This window comes from Diadema antillarum, unplaced genomic scaffold, assembly GCF_040938485.1.
Source record: "Diadema antillarum isolate AM-2024a unplaced genomic scaffold, OU_Dant_1.0 seq00000218_RagTag, whole genome shotgun sequence".
NCBI lineage: Eukaryota > Metazoa > Echinodermata > Echinoidea > Diadematoida > Diadematidae > Diadema > Diadema antillarum.
The window spans coordinates 430,989-453,780 of NW_027271273.1; the positions used below are offsets into that span (position 1 = coordinate 430,989).

At 38.1% G+C, this 22,792-nt stretch overlaps 1 protein-coding gene across 1 annotated transcript in view; it reads right to left on the bottom strand.

The window, feature by feature from the left end:
• Positions 1–4,877: 4,877 nt before the first annotated feature.
• Positions 4,878–22,792, bottom strand: part of LOC139729138 (leucine-rich repeat-containing protein 57-like) — a 71,251-nt gene continuing 53,336 nt past the window's right edge. Inside the window, exons 4-5 of the mRNA XM_071640068.1 lie at positions 7,114–7,299; positions 4,878–5,107 (exon numbers count right to left, since the gene is read on the bottom strand). Coding sequence (XP_071496169.1) covers positions 5,066–5,107; positions 7,114–7,299 — 228 coding nt within the window. The 3' untranslated portion in view covers positions 4,878–5,065. The remainder of the gene's footprint in view (positions 5,108–7,113; positions 7,300–22,792) is intronic.

Genomic DNA, 22,792 nt, shown 5'->3' on the forward strand with positions numbered 1-22,792 from the left:
TCTACGAACTATGCAAAACACTAAGAGAGTAATACAACTGCATAGCATAGACTTCATGAATAGGAACTATCTGTCGGTTGAGAAGCAGAAAGACATAAACTTCACTAAACTTCACTGACCTTGTATAGCATGGAAACCCTCCTGATTTGCACTTGACAAGAAATATTGGTGACCTTGTATGTACAGTCTGTATATCACAAACCCATCAGATACTGCTGGACAATCTTTATGTTGTTGTTGTTGTTTTTAGTATAGTTCAATTTGTGATAGGAGAGACTCTCAGCATTAAATAATGCATACACTCAAAAATTTGTTGATGTTCATAACCTATCAAAATTAGCTAGATCAGAATGAGACAGAGAGAGAAAATGTAGGAAAGTTTCTTTTGAGAAAAGTAATTTTCAAATTGAGGGTCTTTAGAAGGGCACTGACATGCTCCTCTTTTACTATTGTGCAATGGAAAACTGGAGTGTAAAGCTCTTTAACAACTGCTGTGAATTGACTTCAAGTATCAGAGCTGCCATAGAAGTTACGTTCAGATGGTGATCCTGAACTTCAAGGTTAGCTAACTTTGAGGATAATATCTTGCCTAAGTTAGCCCATCTTGCTTAAGTTAGCCATCTGAATGTAACTAGAGTCTGTTAAAATTTTTGTGGGCTTTTCATGCACATTTCCATGCACTCTTTAAGTCAAAAAGTAAGAAACACACAGTCAGACCTGAGAAAACTCATAAATAAGACCCCATCTGTTTAAACCCAACTTTCATGCTGCAAACTTTTAGGCATTTAAATGGAATGTGGGTTACCCTTCTAGAAAACACCAAAACTCCTACACCAACATTGTTGACACAATACATATTACTCAGGTTTACTGAAAACTTAAATCATAAGTGGAAAAATGAGCAAAGAAAATGGGATTGTGCATTTCATGTTTAGTGATATATACATGGTCACACATATTTACCATTAATTTTCATTGTTATTTGGAAAAAAAAGAGTAGCAAATCACACCAAACATGTAGCTAGGGCTGACTACATTCAAAGTCTGATGATGTTACAATCTTTTGTGCTGTACAACAGATGATTCTCTCCCACATGTTTGACATGGGGCAGATAAACAATGATGAAAGGCATTTTACACATTGCAACTCCCTCAGAAAGGTGTGTCTATTTTGGGCATCAATTCACTTAACTCTTATTTAGGTAAAACTAACCTAACCAATGCTTAGTGCTGACATGTGTGATGATGGATGGGAAATAGTTTGCAATACCAGTGGATTCCTTTTGTCCACAGCAATTATATTGAAATAAAATCACACACTGCGTGCAATGAGATAGGAAGACAGATGTCATTTCTTTTTTCTACTCTGCGTGACAAAAAATTCTCAAAATTCTTGGTGAGGTTAAAGAATCACTGTTGGATCGAGGAATCATTTTGTGTCTGATGAATTTATCGGCTATGAATATTTCTCACAAAATCACAACATATTCAAATTCATGAAATTCTTTCGTCGAGATGTTTTCATTGCGACTGATTGACAAATCGCCCTACATTTACGTCGATGTAGGGCAATTTGTCAATCAGTTGCAATGAAAATCACATCATATCATGATATTTTCACAAGTTTTGATAAACCCACATTCTTGACACAGAGCTCTGGAAAATGACAAGAGAACACTTTAGAAGTATCTGCAGTGACTGAAGTAACTACAGCCATACACTGACTGGCCTACCAGTGAGTCCTGCATGACATCACATCCTAATCACCATTATTTGGGAAGTTTCCCCTTTATAAAGTTGTTTACTTACAAAGATTGTTCTGAGATGAGAAATCTATGCAATTTGCAGAAACATTGTTACGGAACTGTCAGTGCCGGTTAGAAATAATGTATCCAGTGACAGGGGTAACAGTCTGTAAGAAGCATTGAATTCATGACAAGCCTGAATGTGGTATGTGAAAAATAGCTATTATTATTACTATTATATCAACAATGTTTATATTTAAGTAATCTTATATTAAATGCCCAACACTTCTTCCCCATCCCCACAGTGGAATAAGCTTGTATAATGTGAGGACATTAGTGTGCTTTAATACTGAGAGAGTCTTTGTGCCAGTCCTGAATATTCGCCCCTTTCCAAGACAATCCTAACTACCAACAGGTCATCTAATTACACAGACAAGGGGGTTCTGATTCAATCTTATAGCAAAACATCTCTGTGTTGTAAAATATCCTAACTCTGTGCACACACATAAGATACAAACAACACAGTTTCCACTGACAAAACATTTGTGGTCGTCAACCCATATACTCCATGGTCTAGAAATCTGGATTCAAAAGACAAAAGTGTGATGAATTATTTTTTCTGACTGTCTACATGCTAATAGCAGCATTCACACACGAAAGCTATCACATGTCGTAGCATGATGCGAAAACTGATTTTATTTGCCACCGTTCACACATACCGAAAAAATATCACTTTGCCACGAATGGGGCACTTTGAATCACCAGATTAACTAGACCGATTTTTGTATCACAATGCATATCGCGAGAGCTGACAATTCTCTTTTGTATCCACACACAAGAATTAAAAGTTTTTGCATTGCATTGTGAAAATCCATTTCCAAAACTCGTTAACTTCGAATGTATGTGATTTAAACAATTGAGTGATTAGCTCAAACATCACACTGTTTCTAAATTCCAATGGATATTTAATTATGTGATTTTCTCTTAAAGAGAAAATGATCGTTGTAATAGCCCTGCTAGAACTTTTTTGAGCAAGATGGCCAAAGGTGTATTCAATGTCAATGTATGTTTTTTTTTTCTTCTCCTTCAATCTTCTTCTTCAAAACATTTATCCAAAGCATGGCCTACAGTTTATAGTTCATAAGTTTACAGTCAATGCCTTGCCTGACCTAGCGTCAAGGCAAATTCCATCTCAACACACGGACTAAGGGGACGTGAAAGGCTTACCATTTTACATACGTGGGAATGCTTCTGAATTTGACTACAGTTTGAAGACACGGGATGATTTCTGCCAAATATCTGAAAATGGGCATGTGATTTCAAAACAGAGACTTGATCCTGTCCTAGCTCACTGCTTCCCATCTACCGAGGAAGATATATAATGGAACTGCTACTTTGAATTTATTCCATTTTTCATGCATGCCAAGGGCATCTACTGTATGGGTTGCTTTGATACAAGATGACAAATTTCATGTGAACAGTAAACTTAGACCTCAATTCCAGGGTTTTACAACTCAACACAATACTGGAAAAAAGTGCTGATAACAGAAATTGCAAAAGAGTTAATTGTGCAAACCCAATTATTGAACTGACAAACAAAATATATGTATCTCCTACATCATCACATGGTCACAGAGATTATATGAGGAAGTGAATCTTTGTGAGGGCATTCCCCCTTAACATATGACAAGATGCTTCACTTTGTGATACATTGCATTTTCTCAATGTCCCCATTATATATCTGCATGCATTCAGACATACATAGGTGGGACTAAGAAAGACAAGATTGCACAATGTCACCATAACTCTTTCCCCACACCCCTACTCGACGACAACAATGTGTTAAATCTTCTGTCTCCATTCTATAACAAACTTCCCACGTGACAGCTCACATAAATCACTCGGCAAAAGCACAATGCATCTTCTGATGGATGTTAATACCCATCATCAAGATAACAATCATGTCAATCATTCTTCCGAGGCAGGAAATATGGTGCTTTGAGATGAAAAATATAGAGAATTGTTAATAGATTGGTTGGATGAGTGCCAGTGGGGTGCACACCTTCAGAGATATTTTACAGAGTTAATACCCTCATGGTTCTCATATGATGATAAATACGTTCATGAGAAGTGTTGATGATAAGGCTTTATCAACATGTATCACCTACGATATTTGTATTACAAGGTGAGCTGCTAACATTCTGAATGTCATACTAAGCATTAAGCAACTTTCTGTGAAATAAGATTGCTTTGAGTGAAAGTGTACTTTTTTTTTGGGGGGGGGGGGGCTGGACAGTACAACAAACAAAAAGCGATTACCTGTATCAGATAATTGTGGTCTGTTTTTCTTCACTAATTGCTTCACTCTCACAATTTGTCATTCAGCAAAATAAGAGCCATGGGAACAGAATTTTTCACTTTACTTCCTGTCCAGTCCAGCCCAGATAGTTAGATAACCAGGTAGGTCAAAATGCCCCGTTGCTCGCTCTTAGTCACATGTTCACTTCACAAACCCCCGCATACAAAACATAAGAGCATTGCGTAATAAGCCAGTCCTGCTGTCCTGGCCTGATAGTAATTGCTCAGCCTTTGAAGTCAGAGCTGAACACTTTCATTGCAGAGGTAGAAGTACTTTTCTCCATGGATACTACACATTCCTTTGCATGCTATCAGTGCCATTTCACAAAGAAAACTCCATAGTGTTGCACACACTGTCCAATGCCCCTAGCACTGAAGGGGTTAACTATCAGCATTGCATGCATATTAATCCATAGCCTCATGCCTGTGAACAATAAATTGCAGTACAACATTGCATATTTTTGTTTCCTTTCTTCTACAAAACTTAAAAATAAAAAAGAGAGCATGCCTTCAGCATCTACCAATGGCTAACAGATGATCTACAATCTCCTACAAATCTGTTTTTTATTTTCTGCAAGTTCTTCATTCTGAAAGCAGATATAGCTGCCCTAAAACAACACACTCTTTGGGTTCCAGAAGTCAGTGTACTGGTGCTGGAGTATACAGATGTTGCTCCTCATCAGTGCACCACGAAGAATGATGTAAAACCAGTGATATGCAAAATGAGGTGGGATTTTCTTCTTTTTTGTTATCATACATTGCAAACATCCATGTTCGATCTGCACATCTTCAAAGTACTTGCACCATACCTTCTCGACTGATGCTAGCATTGCTCGAGTAAACAGACTCAGCTACAGACTCAGCTGCACACTCTGTCATCTCGTTGGGGAGGTGGATGCAGCGCTAGGCAACCATGATGGGCGAGGCACGAAGGAAAAAAAATAATAACCCATCCAAACTTCTCAGAACATCTTCTTCTTGGCAGCAGTATATCTCTCCATATACTGTGTTGGTAAAAAGAAAAAGAAATAAATTCTGTGATATTTCTCATCTTGTTGCAAGACACATCTGAGTGTAGGAAAATATTCTCCACTCCCGTATACTGCCACACAATTTGACATGATGACAAATAATACTGTGTCCTGTTTTTGTTGAAAAGGCACATGCTTTTAATTAGGAGCATTTATTAACCGCCTTCATGGGGGGCAAACGGTTAAATGAAAAGTGAAAACAGGAAGTAGGACATCAAACAAGTGTGAACTTGTACAGCTATCCAAACAGACTGTGACTAAAATTTCCGTGTAATTTCACAATGTTCTTCACAGACAGCATCATACAAGACATTTAATATGCAAGGGTCAGAGTAAACAAAATCTTACAATAGATCCATAACCTTAGAACCTGAAAATGAACATAACATCGACAACAACAAAATCAACTTGTTCATCATATTGCACCACACAACCATATCTGTGTCAGCAACGTCAAGAGTACATACACTACAGCGATGCTTCGTAGTTCACACTAATGGCTGGTTAAACAGCAACATAATTATCTTGCCACATACCATGATTTTCTGTGAACTGCAACATCGACAGTCCCGAACAACTAAAAGTAATTTTTTTTTGACAAACCGTTTGTAAGATGCATTGCTGTCGTTTTTGGGTGTTTTGTAAAATCTCAAAATTTGCCTATCTTTCTAATTCAAAAGTGCCTAGGAAATTGGTTATCACCCAGCAAATGGCAGTTTAATATTCCATGTAAAATTAATTTTTACATTTGTTAAACACAGTTTTTTTGTTTGTTTACAATTCTTATTCATCTCTTTGATTAATATCCAATGTTTCATTTTGTTTTACCACTAGCACATACATCATATACTGGTAACATAGGAACAGTGAAAGTGTGAATAATCTAAAAAAAATGCTATTGGTTTGTGGCAAAGTAAACACTGCTTTGCAATAGGAGTATACGCATGCAAATGTTTTTCATCATGTTTTGAAAGGATATTAAAGGGTACTATATTTTGTAAGAACAAAAAATATTAATAATCATAATCACAAAAGAAAGAAAAACAAAATAAACAAACCAAGGATGACAGCAGAATGAGACAAGAATAAGAAGGAAGGGCCACAGATAACCAGACCCGGGTGTACCTTGTTAAGACAGAAGTCATCAATCTGGGCATAACTAATGCAAAAAGGATGTTAAGACTCTTTGGATGCCCCCAAGGAAATGTGCCCATCGGCAGCTTGCAGAGCCAATGGCTCTGGCCGCTGGCAGACTGGAAGAAGTAGAACAATTTCCACTTCAGGAAGCAACTAATCAGTCCAATTTCGCCCCATCCACTTCATTGCCGATGATCCGGTGTGTGTATATCTGCCAAAGCTATAACAGCGATGGCTAATGCACCGTTTGACAATTCCGAGGGGAGTGTTTGATCAGACCACTAAAGTCCCTTTTGCGGTAACTCTGGCACTTTAGGGTTCAGAGATGTCTGTGCAAATCTGCACATGGCAGTGGTGACTTGCCTCACGAAGGAAATTTAAAAAAAAAAGATTGCAATGCTGTGTTACAGGCTAAGAAGCCACATGTAATATGTATCCCTAGGAGTATGTGGCAATAAAAAAAAAGCAAAACAGAAACTCAAAAACAAAATTCAACCCATGATCGAGAAAGTGCCTTGGCAAAGTGAGTTTTTGATTGTTAAAAACATCTTATGGAGATTTGATGCCAATCTGGACACCAATCCCCAACTTGATGATTTGACAACAAACTGCACTTGTATTGGACGAACCGCAATTTTGAACACTGATATTCAATGATACACCACTTTTCCTCTAAACACTGGACAACTCAGTGATCAGCCAATTTGGCATCCATTTTGAAATATAGATGTGCTATTTACAGTATCAGAGATTCCATCCAGCAGAAAGGAAGACAAAAACAGAAAGAGAATGACAGAAACAGACAAAAAAAGTATGGATATATGCATATATTTATATCTTACCGTTTCATACCCCTCCAGTTCCTGGAACTTTTTCATTTCGAACAAATTGCCGTCCAACGCAAGCAATGAAACGCTGGAGTTGGTGAGAATCTTGGATGGTACCGCTGTCAGCTGCAGGCAGTTTTCTTCCAGCCGTAGTACCTTTAGTCTCGGACAGTCGGCTATGGACTCAGATATGGTAGAAATCTGTTAGCGTAAAAGAGATGAGAAGGAGAATTTGAGAAGGGTTGTAAATGTAGACAAATATTGCTCATATCAGAGGAGGATATTCAAATCCCCATCATTTCATATCAGATCAGATCATCTTCATCACAATCATGTTCATCATCATCATGTCATATCAAATAGTATCATATCACATCACATCACATCACATCACATCACATCACATCACATCACATCACATCACTTCACTTCACTTCACTTCACTTCACTTCACTTCACTTCACATCACATCACATCACATCACATCACATCACATCACATCACATCACTTCACATCACATCACATCACTTCACATCACATCACATCACATCACATCACATCACATCACATCACATCACATCACATCACATCACATCACATCACTTCACTTCACATCACATCACATCACATCATGCATCGCATCGCATCGCATCGCATCGCATCGCATTGCATCACATCACATCACATCATATCATAGCTTCACAGTGATATCTTGCAGACCCCAATGCTTGGAGTTTATCAGTTTTAAGGTGAAGCCTTCAGGCTTGTGCCTTGCAATTACACTGTATGCAATTCACAATGGTAATACAAAAATTAGTTATTGAATTTGATACGATGTTTTTAGATTGACTCACAATATTCCCCATATAAATACATGTTTACCACAAGGAATATGGAAAATATGCAAGTACAGTTCGACCTCGATTATCCGGTCATGTCGGGACCGGCGCTCATCCGGATAAGCGAATTGGCTGGATATGGGAGACACAATGTTAATGTGTATATCTGCCGTCCAAGCTGCCGTCCCAGTGCACTGGCAGCTAGGCAGGTAGCGTACCCCGCAACAGTGGTGTAATCTATGCTAGCCTGCACAAAATTGTAGTCCCTTACTTTTACGATGATAATGTGGTGTGAATTTATGTTAGTTTTGTCGGGGATATTGTAGGTAAATTGTGTGAGTTTTGTAAAAATTTTAATTGAGATTAAAGTCACTGTTTTTTCTCAATTTTTGGATGAAAAAAAAAAGTCCTTCACTGCAGGAACGCGTCCGCATAATAGAGATTTCCGGATAAAAGGAGGCTGGACAATCGAGGTCGAACTGTACATGAATGTAAGCCTACATGTAGAGAGAGAGAAAAGAAGAAAAAAATGAGTGGGAGAAAACTAGAGAGAGATGCAGATGAATAGAGAAAAATAGGGATATGACTAGCACTATTTTAAAAATAATAACACGAGACATATCAAGTCCAGAGCTACCAAGTCTCACGCATTCTGCGTGAGACTCAAGCATTTAGGGTCCGTTTCACGATCTCACGCATGGCACCCATTTTTCTCATGCATTGGGTGAAGTCTGCAACTTGGGCCTATTGATAATGAGCATAGCTCAAAGAATTCAAGAGATAGTTGCAATTGAAGGTATATTTCCCTTTTGTCTTTCAAAATAAGTAAAAAAATAGTCACTTAAGTATGCACCTGATCGCACCATTAAGAGCTAAAAATTGAAAAAGCTCCCTATCAACCCCTCCCACACCCTCGTTCGCGCGCCAAGACGTTGAGTCATGAAAATGTCACTCATAAAAATGTTTTGAACTTGGCATCTCTGCAAGTCCGCTATGCTCATTGTTTGAGATATGTGACCTAGCGGGCATTTGGAGATTACTGGACGCTGCAATACTTATCACTGAATGACTACACATGTGTCACGATGGTGGGCATGTATTTTCCATGATAAGCTGTTGCTAGGTAACAGTATCAAACAACATAAATAGATGACTGAATGAACAGAAAGATATAGAAATATATAAACATATTGATGCATGAATATGTGCATTTGTATATATATCTATTTTTCAGTTACTCAGTGTATTTATTTAAGTACATATGTGCTGGGCTTGACACTGACTTTTTTCTTCGGTGCCTCATTTGGGCCATTAAAGTCTTTAAATTTGAAAATGAAATTTGAAGATAAATTTTGAAGCCCATGATAAGTTTTTGGTGGCCCAGGGCCACTGGGCCACCAGGCCACTGCTAATGTTGAGCCCTATATGGATATGTATGTATGTATGTTTATATATATGTGTAATATATGGAGATATGGAGAGGGAGAGACAGACAGACAGACAGACAGAGAAAGAAAAGAGAAATAGTGAGAGATGTATGAATATTCAAAATAGGGAGGGGAATGAAGATATAGCTAGTATTGAAAATCACATGAGACATAAAAAGTCCACTATGCTCATTGTAGAGATATGTGACCTAGCGGGCATTTGGAGATTACTGGACGCTGCAATACTTATCACTGAATGACTAAACGTGTGTCACTATTGTTGGCATGTACTTTCCATGATAAGCTGTTGCTAGGTTGCAGTATCAAACAAAACACAGATCTCTTTGACATCAACCTTCTATGACTGGGAAACATATTCAGTAGACCTATGTTCCACCCACCCTCCAAATTACCTAGTTCTAAACTCCCATTAATATGAAGCAGAAAATAAAAATAAAACGAGTCACTGCAATAGCATGGTATTTTCTAGGCAACTACCCACCCATGGCCATACCAACTTGTGGTTAAGAGAGTCAATGTTAGTCGCCCTCTTGCTATTTTCACCTAATGATGATGATTAAGCCATTCTTGTCTAGCACATATCCCAAAAAATGTACTGATGAGTTTACAAGGGAGAAAATATGTACAGCTTCGGATTAATCCAGACAGACAGAAAGTAAACAATTTGTATAGACACAGAAATGACTAATTTCATAACAGAGAAAGTAAAATATCTCGGTGCACTCACAGAAAAAAAACCTGCCAATCAATTTGAATAGGAATCATTTCAAATGGAGACTTATGAGATCTTTACTTAAAAATCTGCTCTGATCTTAATAGATTCTATGGAAATAAGACCGGAATCTAGTTAAATATGAAAAGAATCCACTCACAATTTGATCAGATTGTGAATAGAAATCTTGTAAGTCCAAATCTGACGTGATTCCTAACATTTAAAAAAGAATTGTTTTCACTGGTTTTGTTTATCTGTTTTATGCCAAATGCTGCCCTTTCTTGTGCACAGTATCAGTGCAATGTGATTGAAACGGTTCCTTTCTCTGTAACTGCACTTAATTTTCATTGCTACCGTAATATCATACCATTCCTAGGCAGATGCAGTAACTCAATAATTCAATAGGTCTGAGCTGTTTTATTTTGTGCAAAACTTTACACCTTATCCATGACATTTCTGTGCTCTTTTTGATCTCATCGGCTGCGGGGGCAAATCCCAAACTTCCTCGTCTCTCCCAAGGGCCAAATTAATGTTTCCACTGGTAACCGGGGCCCCCCACCACACACGGTATAATGAGCAAACTTGGCTCGGTCCGTGCGGAAAACAAAGCCCGCAAAATCATCAGACAAAAACAAACAATAGGTGCGGAAAACCAACTTTATTCACACTCAATTGAGCAGACACAAAAAAGCAGACATGTTTTTCTACTTTCTTTTGCCTTTAAAGAAACTTTTGTGCCGCTGAGAACAGTTAAAGGGCTTCAAAGTGCACGTGAAACATTACTTGCTTTACTACAAGCCACATCATAAACCTAGATGAATAGTTAATTAAAGGCATTTCCACTACTGACACAGATATTCATGGGGCAAAGAAGAGTTGAAGACCTGAAGAGTATGTCATATTTTAGTCACTCAATTTTGCTGTCAGCCATCTTGTAATTCTATACCTAGCCAAATTAAAGGCATTTCCACTCCTGCATGGATATGCTTCCACATGCTGAGTCTTCTTTTCCTTAAATTTTGTCAAAGACTACAGTGGGGGGGGGGGGGGGGGTATCAGTTTTATCAATTACACTGCTACTGATCTGACGATGGCTTTCACAAACCTTAAAATGATGTACTGATTTTCTGTTTGTTTGGGGTGGTTTCAGAATCTAAAGGTTGGTGGTGAATTGTTGGGTTTTTACAATATGCCTTTAATTTTTTTCAGCTGTTAGGGTGTTTGGAATCATCGCATTTCAATACTTTAATAAGACCTAGAAAGACCCATGTGGCAAATACTATGTTAGAAAATGTTGGAGATTACTGCATGAACACAAACACAAACACACACACACACACACACAAAGAAAAAATCACTCAGCTCTGTGCCTTTGACAACTCTTCGCTTGTCACTCCAGCGGAAATGTGACATTTTGAGTTTCAATATCAACGAAAGCCACTCATTACACCGGTGGAAAAGGGAGCACGAATATCTGCGGCAAAATAAAACATTCATGCTATCTGATGAACCCCGCTTATCAAACAATCCCGTTTAAGAGTCAGCATTTCAGAGATTTTCAAGATGATAGTCACGCGATGCAGGAGAGAACAGATCGGCCGACACCTCTGGCTTAACCCATCGAGGGCCAGGGACTCTGTGCAGCCACGGCTTGGAGCCCGCAGATACGGGAGCCCACCGCGTGCGACGGGGTGGGTTTGCAGAGCAAATTAGGAGCTGATATGGGTCATACAGGATGAAGAGCTCAACAAATCATCCCCTGGGATACTTTTGTCGAGCATCCTGCCCAGACCACCCTGTCCAACAGCAGCGTAACCCCAACAAAACAGGAGGGGGGGGGGGGAGACAGAAACACCGATGGGAGCTCGGCAACAGTGGTTCAAGTTCAAGGTATATAGAGAGCAACGTATATATCGCACCGACTTCCGATTGCTTCTGACACTGGCAGCCTCCCACAGGAAAGGGACCCGTACAAAAGTGGATTGACGAGAACTGGGGCTTTTTGCTTTGATCGTGTGATGTTTGGAGGGAGGGAGGGCATGGGGTGGGGGCAGGGGTTGGGGCTGGTTGGTTGGGAGACAACTTAATGACACTTACACGCAAAGATGCTTGATAGATATGGCACACTTTTTATTTTTAGACAAACGGAGAGAGGGAAGGAGAAAGAGAGAAAGAATGAGATACCGAATGAATTGTAAGAGAACTTTGATAAAGGTTCAGAGCATATGCAGAGTAAAAGAGAAAGTTCTGTAACCTTTGGGAAACGTTGCCTTGTAAAACTGTCAAAATAAAGTGAGTTGAATACTTTTTTTCCTACATAAAGATATTCAGTGCATGAAACAATTTCTCATCTACTGAGACTCACACTCCACATATTTCACATAGGATATCTACAGCATTACAAATGTTATTTGGTAAATTGGAATCACCATATGAATCCCACAAAGTCTTTTTCACTCTCTTCACGAGCAATAGAAGACTGCATGATACACAATTTAGTTTTTTGTTTGTTTGATTGCTGTTTTTTTTTTTGATAAATCCTGTGTAATCCTGATGATTTCAACGGCCCAAAATTCACAAAAGTGGCTAACATTTAGCCCATATTTTATGCAAATTTCTTCTGCATAAATGTGCGTGATAGATTGTGTACACCTACAGACATCCAACAACAATCGTGCATTGATACCCGCAAGTCAAAGCTCTGCCTATTTCACACTTAGACCTATTTTAGTCTATGGCTTAGATTTACACGATGGTCTAAGTTCAAACCACCTTGGTGAATTCTGACCATTATGCCCAAATACACACATATCTATGCATATTAAGCAGACTTCAGAGGATAATGTGAATAACATGTTGTCATATGATCTTTGAAGGTTTACATGGCAGTAATATTAACCCGTTGAGGACGAGCCCCGAGTATACTCGGGCAGGTGTCTATGGGAAAATGCGTGTGGTAGCAAAATCAGTCCGACCTCAACGGGTTAACACAGGGAGAGGTTTGCGGTGCACCATACCTCACAGTGGCACATCATGGTGTACCGCTATACTTCTCCCTATGCTTATAATATGTTGTCAGCTCTGCAGTACAGATATGTTACTGAAGCATGGTGAGGAACATCCTACACACTTACATCCATCAAAAGGGCCATTCATGTTGCCATTGACAAATCGAGATAGTGCAACGAAAGTCGTTCGGCAACTGCATCAAAAGCCATGTGAAACATCGCCAGAAATATTGCCACTCAAATGTGACTTTTCTCACTCATGAAGTTTGTCATAGCATTTTGAAATGAAAATGGTCACTGCAGAAAAAGTGTGATATTTGTTAAGTGACTTCAGTGTAATGTTTGGATTTCTCCCTGCCTGAAGTCTTGCACAAAATGTACAACTAGCCACCCAGGTCTGTGATATCACACAAGAAGAAACAGAATGCTAAAGCCATCATCAAATAGTAGATAGTTCTCATCCATGCGCAAGAGAAACTATTTTTTTTTCAGCAAGATTCCTTTGAAGCAAAATGTAATTGACTATCAAGATACTTGACTCATTTTGCTCTTATATATCAAAGCAAGAAAAAGAAGCCAGAAAGACAGGAGGGAGAGAGAGGGAGAGAGAGGGAGAGAGAGAGAGAGAGAGAATGAGAGAAAGAGATAGATGCATTCACAATTTGACAGGTGCATTCATGCATTTCATGATATACATTTCCATAATGATTTGTCACTTTCAACCACAAGACGCAAGCCTACATTTATCATGTACCCCATGATTCCGGTTCAATTAGGGTAGCTGCATTCAGGAAAATTCTAACTATTCACACAACAAAGAGGATTTGTGAATAATAATAGTATTGATAATGATAATACTAATGAATTACACTTATATAATGCTTAATACTGGCATTTCTACATGTATTAATGCAGAAAATATATTGAATCAAAATACAGCATTATGAACATATGATATATACATTTAAAAAAAATAGGACTGAGTATATAGATAAATTTTCAGAATTGATATAAACTTATCAACACTTTCAGCATTTCGGATATAAAGAGGGACTTTGTTCCAAAGAGATGGAGAAATAACAGAAAAAGCCCATCACCATAATGGATACAGGTGCGTGGACCATGTGATGGTTGTAGAGTGGAGGAGGAACGTAGAGAATGGGTTGAATGCTACATCTACTCTACATGTCTGTCATGTTCATTTAGGATTGTTCCTGCTGGGAAATGAAGAAAGGTGCAAAAACACAGTCAACTTTATAATCATATACATGCAACCCATATTCAGGGCGCCTCACTGAGTCAGACTTTGACGGAGCTGCTATTTTGCAGCTTGACAAATGCCAACTCCTAGGTTTTTAAATAGCAAAACAGTCAGCACATTTTTGTCCCAGCCATTCAGGATACGTTCTGGCTGAGAAGTTCAAGGAAAAGTACAAACAAGAAAGAAAAAAAGAAGAATGTTTTCACACTCGCACGTGCATGAGCAAATAACATCTGAAAGATATGCTTCTGCACAAATGAGCATTGCATTGTGAGCTTTGTTTTGTTTCCAGAAATATGCAGAAAATTGCGGTGAAGAAAGCAGTCCACCATTTAACTGTGATTTCATCCTTGAAATGCTGCAGTAATGTACAAAATAGTGACTTCATCACTGATTCATCCAGATGTGGCATTTTGTTCCAATTCAGCGACCCGGTCGCGGGTGGACAGATGTCGCGTAAGAACCCCACGAAACATCCCCGATATCCTGGCAAGGAGTACGTTTGCCGTACTCCTTCCACACGTGTAATTCAGGGGTCACGTGCAGAGACAATTTGGTAGATTCATACAAGACAGATTGACATGTCGCTGAAAAAAAAAAAAAGATACAGATGAAAAAAAAAGTGTTTTAAAGCACATGATAGCTCAGAAAGTAATTTCCTAAATGAAGCATGGAGATTGGTGGGAGGAGCACACCTCCTACAATGTACCTCCCCGTTTCCAGGCCAGGCCAGGCTGGAATTTTGATGCAGCATAGGGTGTGTTTATGCTCAATTTGCGAAGGCAGAATCAGCGTTTTGAAATGCTGATTCAAAACGCTGATTCAAAATGCTGTTCACGGGAGCACTGTTTATGCTCGCTTTCTTCGACCTTGGAAAGAGCATTTGCGATTACTTCACTGACCACAGCAGAGGCAGGTCAAATTGGGGCGCTCGCTTTTTTGGAAGTTCTGGCCTGTGTGTGTGTATTGTTCATGTTCTGTAGCATGTCTAATATAATTTCGATTGCTTTACTAATACACACATACATGAACTGTAGACAATGATAGGAAATACGAGTATTTATTTCATCAAAAAATTGTTGACAAAGTCGCAATGTATGATATGTTGTGAGCTCTTCATGCAATAATATGGCTGTCACCATGTACAGTAATGTACCAACAGGGAGCTCAAAGGATCAGCACCTGCAAATTGTGTTTCGCGGCACAGTAATCGAAAGGTCGGCTGGCCTAGCACGCAAGTTTCAAGTGAACCGGAAAGGCGATGGAGATGACGTCATTTAAACGCGTATGTGATGTGAGTTGCGTTTATGCTTCCCCGTCAAACGTGAATAGTCAGAAATGCCGATCGTAAATGCACTTTTTTGTGCGTTTTGAAACAACGTTTTGAAACGGCGTTTATATCAAAGTGAGCGAGACGCGACCGCGTTTTGAACTAAACGCGTATCAAAACGCTGATTCTGGCCCGAAAAGGGGAAGCATAAACACGGCCATAGACCCCCAGATCAGAGGGAACCCAGATACTGTTGGTGTGACTAGGGCACACGCCATATCAAAGACTCCAAGGTCTCTCTCTCTCTCTCTCTCTCTCTCTCATGAGAAAAAAAAATCACAGGCTACTAGTATTTAACCCCTTCAACTCCACTCCTCATCAAATCACCATTTAGAGGTCTATATGCAGCACAGCTTGCCGGCAGTAATGAATGCGATAACAGGTAGTTGCCGTGATTTTCCAATCTCTGGGCTCTGAGGAACAGAGTGATGGCAAAAAACAACAAAAACAGGACTCCCCGTGATTAGAAGCGTGTGAACCAGACTTGAATTGACAGGGCTCTCATGTACTGATATGACAGATGGCCTTTAAAGGTCGGACTTTCACGATCTTAGACTTTGCGCTCTCGTGTGCATATAAACTAAGGGCAAAGTCTGAAATTAAAGTCTTTTATGTAATATACAATATTATACATGTGTGTGTGTTTTGCAGATGGCCACATCCTGTACGAATGCTTATAATCTAAGATAATTTTATCACCCATTAGCTTGCATTTCTCCCGAAACCAAACCATACGAATGCTTATAATCTAAGATAATTTTATCACCCATTAGCTTGCATTTCTCCCGAAACCAAACCATACAATTTCATTGACAAAGCATAATAATTGCCTACTGTTATGTCAGAGTAGGTAAACTACAAATTGGCCAATGAATTACTCTTGTGCTGAAAGAAAGTTCTCAAGCAGGTTTGTTAAAGGGAAAGTAAAGTTTCAGTTGAGATGAGACTTTAGGTTTCAAACATTTTTGTCTGTTGAGATAATGAGAAGCCTCTTATGAATTATGGAAGAGCGCATAATTCCAAGAGGAATTCACAGTTTATTTGATGAAAATTAGTTTTGAAATGGCTGAGATATCCAAAACAAAGGGATCCGAATAAAAGGTGGGACCTAACTTTTATTAGGATCACTTTGTTTTACTTTGTTTTTGAATATCTCAGCTATTTCAAGACCGATTTTCATCAAATAAACTTTGAATTCTTCTTAGAGTTGTATGCTCTGTAACATTTCATAAAGTGATTTCTAAGTATCTTGCAAAAACTTAAAGGCTGAATCATCACCTCAACCAATAATGTACCATCCCTTTAAGTTTTTTTTTGTGTATACCACCAAGAAAATACAAAAGCATCACCATACTAGTAATAGATACACTCAACAACAAAAAGAAAGTAAACACTTTTCCAAGTTCATATTTTCCAGAAAAGATTTTGATGAAAATCAATGTATTATATATATACACCACAAAAGGTAATCTAATTGGCTATTAGGTTAATACAAAGGGAAATTTTATTCATGAGTAAACACACTCGTTTTTTGCCTTTACAGGCACAACAGAAAAAATTGCAAAAATTGACATGTCTTTCATTTGCAAATGCCCTTCAAGATAACAATGACAGCTAAAGACATGTTTAAGACAATGAGAGACATGGATGAAACAGCGAGGATAAGTTTCTGTTATCTTTATAACCTCAAACAAAAGCAAAGTGGGGAAACTAAAGGGGGAAAATAAGAATCTTCTGTCATCTCAAACTTCAAATGACATATAGTGCCATCACAGAATATGTCATTCATGTTTGTAAGTCTTTTGTGTGTCACTGTGCAAACCCCCTGTGTGCCATATCAGACCACAATGCATTAGTACTTTTGGAAAACATCCTGTTTTCAAAGCCATGTAACCTTTATTGAAGCGTTTATGCCAGAAATGCAGTACAGCAAAATTGCAGATAAAACTGCAAGCTTTACTGTAATGTAAATTCTACATCAAAGCTGTGGCTATTTTTTTTTCTTTTGAAAATGGCCAGTATTCATCAAAAATCGGTCTGCCCATAGGTAGTGTGCTTGAGCAAAATATGTGACATTGACAGACCATTGAATGAATCGAGCATGCGAACATGGCACACAATTTCAGTGTTAAACGACTATTCAAGTTATTGTTATGGCAAAAGAGTAAAATAAAGATTATCATCTAGGCAGTCTTCCTTCCATCTTTTCCCAATACTTAATTTAGTTGAACATCAATGCCATAAACAATATCATACATCATGGATATCTTTACGTGTAGTTTGGTCAATTGATTAATCAATATGTACTTTATTTGGTGACCACATATCTTTTCTTTTTTTCCTTTCCTTTTTGTTTTTTTGCTTTTTGAATACTTATGTTTACATCTGTTTCCTTTTATCAATATTGAATGTATATGCTATTATGTTGGAAACAACAAAAAATAAACTTGAACTTGAACAAAGTCTTGCATTTTCTCTTGAAATAACTTGAAAGAGAATAACTTTTACATCAATTGCATACAAATCCTTATAGAGTTTTAATAGCTCAATGTTGATGTACTTAGAGGAAAACAGCAATGATGTTCAAACAATCTCTTTTGTGACAATGAGTACACATGCATTTACCATACTGCAATACAAACCACGACTGATGGTATTATATACTTGTCTATTGAACAACAACACTGACCTTTCCCTTTAAGTTAGATAACGCAAGAAAGCAATATGCCTGAGATGTATGGACCTGTCCAAATTGTGACTACCTCCAACAGTTTCCTCTCTGAAAGAGTCATACACTATTTGCCATTGTTTTCCCATCTCTGGGCCGTTGTGCGTGATATCTGTGGCATTGTGTATCCAGAAGCGGGAACCATTAGGGCCTGAAAATTCCGAGAAATGACCTAATTTAGCACATGTGATCACTTCAGACCATTTCCTTCACCCGCACTATGTACTTTTTTCTTCACTTTTTCATTGTCAAAGCAGCATCTTAAAATAACCTTTCATTCTCTTGTACCTTTTTCTATTTTTTTTTTTGAGAGAGAAGGTGCTATTAAAATATGCCATGTGGTAGTGAGAAAATATTATCTAAAACACCACCCTCACGTTCAATCCACTTTCACAGACCATGTTAATTGCCATCAAACAAAAAGAAAGATAGAAAGTCCACTTAAATTTGACACTAAATAAGAAAATTATGAGGCTTCAATGTTTCAATATTTTCTGGCAAAATGGTATAAATGATGAGAACATAAGTAAAGAAAGTAAAAATACAGTCACCTCAAAAAGTTTTTCTTTCAGTTCAATGCAAATCATCACTTTTATTTTTTTTTTATATAGTTAATTCAAAAGGAGAAATTAATTCATTTGCATGGAATCGATAAAGAAATAATCTAGGTCTGTAAAGAAAGAGTACGATTTCATAACCATCAACTCACTCATTTGATTAATCATATTGGCTGTTCAAGAACTGTTTTGAGAAAATAAGAGGAAAATTCACAAATTCATAACTTCCCTGAGGTATTATCCAATTTCAATCATTTTTTTTTGTATATTGAGCTTTTAAAGTTTTACTTTCTCTTTTCAGACACACTTTTACCTCATGAGGATTTCTCCTTTAAAGAGGTGCAAGAATGTAGCATTGTTGTTGTTTTCTTAAAGGAAAGGTGCAACAAAAAGTTTAGTGACAACATTAAAAAAAATCACATTTTCAAATAGAATTCTATGTACAAGCCAATGGGAGAAGTGGACGGCGATGACATCATCACCTAATCTAATTTGAAGTTGCCACTTGAGACTATTGTCTCCTGTGCAAACATGAGAATCTTTCAAATTCCGTAACCTTAAAAGTTTGCTGTCAAAATTTGGTTCAAGTTTTTTAATGTGTTGTTATAGTTCCTGAATTCGGGTAAATATGCACAGGGAGCAGCATTTCACAATGAACAACCACAATAACAACAACAACAACAACAACAACAACAAATTAGGTATGATACAACAAACCTTATTTTAACCATAAAAGACAACACATTCATATTTCAAGCATGCAGCTGAACATTAACTGGACAAACTCTTTGAACAATGAATGAAACAAAATGGCTTGCCACAGCTTCATCAGAGTTCGTGGACACTTAAATTCAGTGCAATGGGAAAAAAAAAACTGTTTTCTTCTAAAACATTTTAAACATGCCTCCAGCCTACAATCTTAGGTTCCTTCGTTGGCTGATGATCAATTTCTTGAAACTTGCTGGCATAAGTAATTTTGTCTGACACAGCGTTAAGTCACCGTTCCATATCCAAATTTGTTTCATTTCTGCCTAATCTCTGTGTTCTTCTTTTCATTGTTGCTATTGTTGTTTTTGAATTGGCATCAAAACAGTCAGACAAGAGACAAAAGGCACCGGTCTTGCAACAGTCAGCATCAACTACACGTATGACAAATACTCATTACAGGGAACCTATTACCTCATCACACTTTGTGAGATTTGACAACAGTACTGGCACAACGGACTTGCATGACTAACTGAAAAAGCCTTATCAGGGGATGTCCATTGTACGATAAAAACTTTGCTTACACTTTGGCAAAACAATGAATCCAGGATGAAAACATCTGTCCTATTTTTTCCTATACCCTCTCTCTCTCTCTCTCTCTCCCTCTCTCTCTCTCTTCTATTCCTTCTCTTACAACCAGAACTTATCAGTGGTGCGTACAAAAATTGGCACGCCGTGATGTCACAATGTGGTTGATATCCCATCAGTCAAAATCACAGCCGCTTCCTTTTTTTTCAGTCCAAGGACATAGTCCACTGTCATAATCAAAGAGATTTTCTTCTCAATGTTGAGAAAGATAGAGAGAGAGAGAGAGAGAGAGAGAGAGAGAGAGAGAGAGAAAAGAAAGATAGGGAGATAGATCCAGGATCTTATGTTGGCTCAATGCCAAGAAACTCTCTCACAAATTTCAAGCAAGAACAATAACCACCAAAAAATGACATGAAATATCAGCTGAGAATTTGGAGGAAGCTTGTGGCAAGATTTTGCCTTTGAGGCCGCGCCTCCCTCTCTCCCCTTCACCACCCCTCCATCCCTCCCCTGCTGCCACCCTGGAGGATCCTAGCTGTCTTCGTGGTAGAAGAGACAGCCAGGGAATTTCGGAGTGTTTTAAAGAGAGGGGGGATCGCAAAGTGACAGAGGATTACTGGGCACCGATGTCAAGGCTTATACCACTATAGTACATTGCCAACAATAAAAAAAAAAAAAATGTATGGTATCTCTGCCTCTATCATCTAAACATGGACCAATGCAGCGGGGAAAGTTAAGATTTCTTTTTATGTCTGTGAGTCTGGACTGACAAAGCTATGGTTACAAATGCTGTATACTATGTCTTTTGGGTATTTTCCTTTTCATAGTTTCATTCATCATTTATATGCCACTGTTACAACATTTTGTCATGTTGCCTATTTCCATTTAAAAAAAAATCATAATGAAACATACATTTGTAAACATTGTAGAATGAACAAACACTGGACTGTGAAAAATTCTAAATATTTCTATCTGCTCCAATGCATTATCAGCTGACCAGCATGTCCAGCTTTTCAATGACTGACCGGATGATTTGATTACACAATCATATAAGGAAGAAAAGACTTCCTTTGGTCTAGGAATTAATACCAACAGTGCATGCAAATTCAGTACAGTGGTGGCATGTATAACATGTCAGTTCACATGCCCTCCCACATCTTTGCTGTGGCCTCGCAGAACAAAATCTGGCTCATTAATCACGCGCGCGCACTCCCGGGGCGGGCAGATTGGCGTTAGCATTTGTCAATGACGGCTCCGTTTGGCAGGGCTGATCCCTGGAACAAACGCGTGTCATGGTCACGGCCGCACACTTTCGCTCAAGGCTGACTGCACCAGTCTGGCGTCCCAAGAGTAACGCTTTTACCAGCAGCCAGACACATACATGCATGATCTGCAAGACATCACGCAGTCGGGAGTTGACCAAACTTTTGCGGTTTTAGCATCCCCTCACAAAAAAAAAAAATAATAACCCCATCAAGCTGAATGTTCACACTTTTCACAAAATCGATAAGAAAAAAGAAATGATCCCCAGGATAGGAGTGGGCTGAACTGCATCTAAAATTGAGTAGATTATGCCAATAACATCAATAATGTATTTTTTGTGTCCAAAAATAGCAGAAAAAGGCACTCAAGACATTAAAGAATGAAAGTTCATTCTGCTGTATCACAGTTGTGATAATGTACACATTATAAACAACTGTCAATCAATTGTCAATCTGACTTCATTCACACGGACTTCGGACACTCATTTTTGGCCCCCCCTTTTTTTTTTCTGGGATTGGTCATAGGTCTACTTTGTACATTGTATCAATATAGGTGAAGGCATCCTCATAAGGTAACGGAGAGTCACAGTGACTTTGAGCATTTGTGCATGTTATAACACATTGAATGGAGTGCCAGCTGCAATACTTAAAAACCTGTTCTTTATGTTTTTAAAATCAAATTTGAATATCTCTGCAATATTAATCTTTACTTTTCTGAATACATGTTTGAGTTTATTTCATAATTCTTGAATGATACATTTCCAAAGAACCTTTTTTTTTTTAATTTGAGTGACAGATAGTATGAGTTGCTGTACAAACTCAAGTTTGAAAATTACTATTTTTTTTTTCAGGGATATTGATACACTTTATCTCCATTCTAGTTCTCAACAGATGACTGACAGTTTTGCAATTACACTTGAACTCTTTCAAAGATCAATGCAGGGGACCATTAGCAAAGGTATGAATTATCTGCAATTATTTGTACAATAGCAACGACAGGATGAAATTATCAAAAACACTGTGTATATGTGATCTCATTGTGCATACAATAGCATGAAGAATTAAACTTCAGACTAGAGTTTGATCTACGCATTGAAAATTACTTCATCTGGCTCAGAAAAAAACCCAACCAACTTTATACACCTTTACAAGGTGTTTGTTTCCAGAATACATGTGTAGGTCATTTTCTTTGTGTGTCAAAAGCATGAGTAATGATTGTTTGATTGACAAACACTTGATTGCTTTCTGCAAGTAG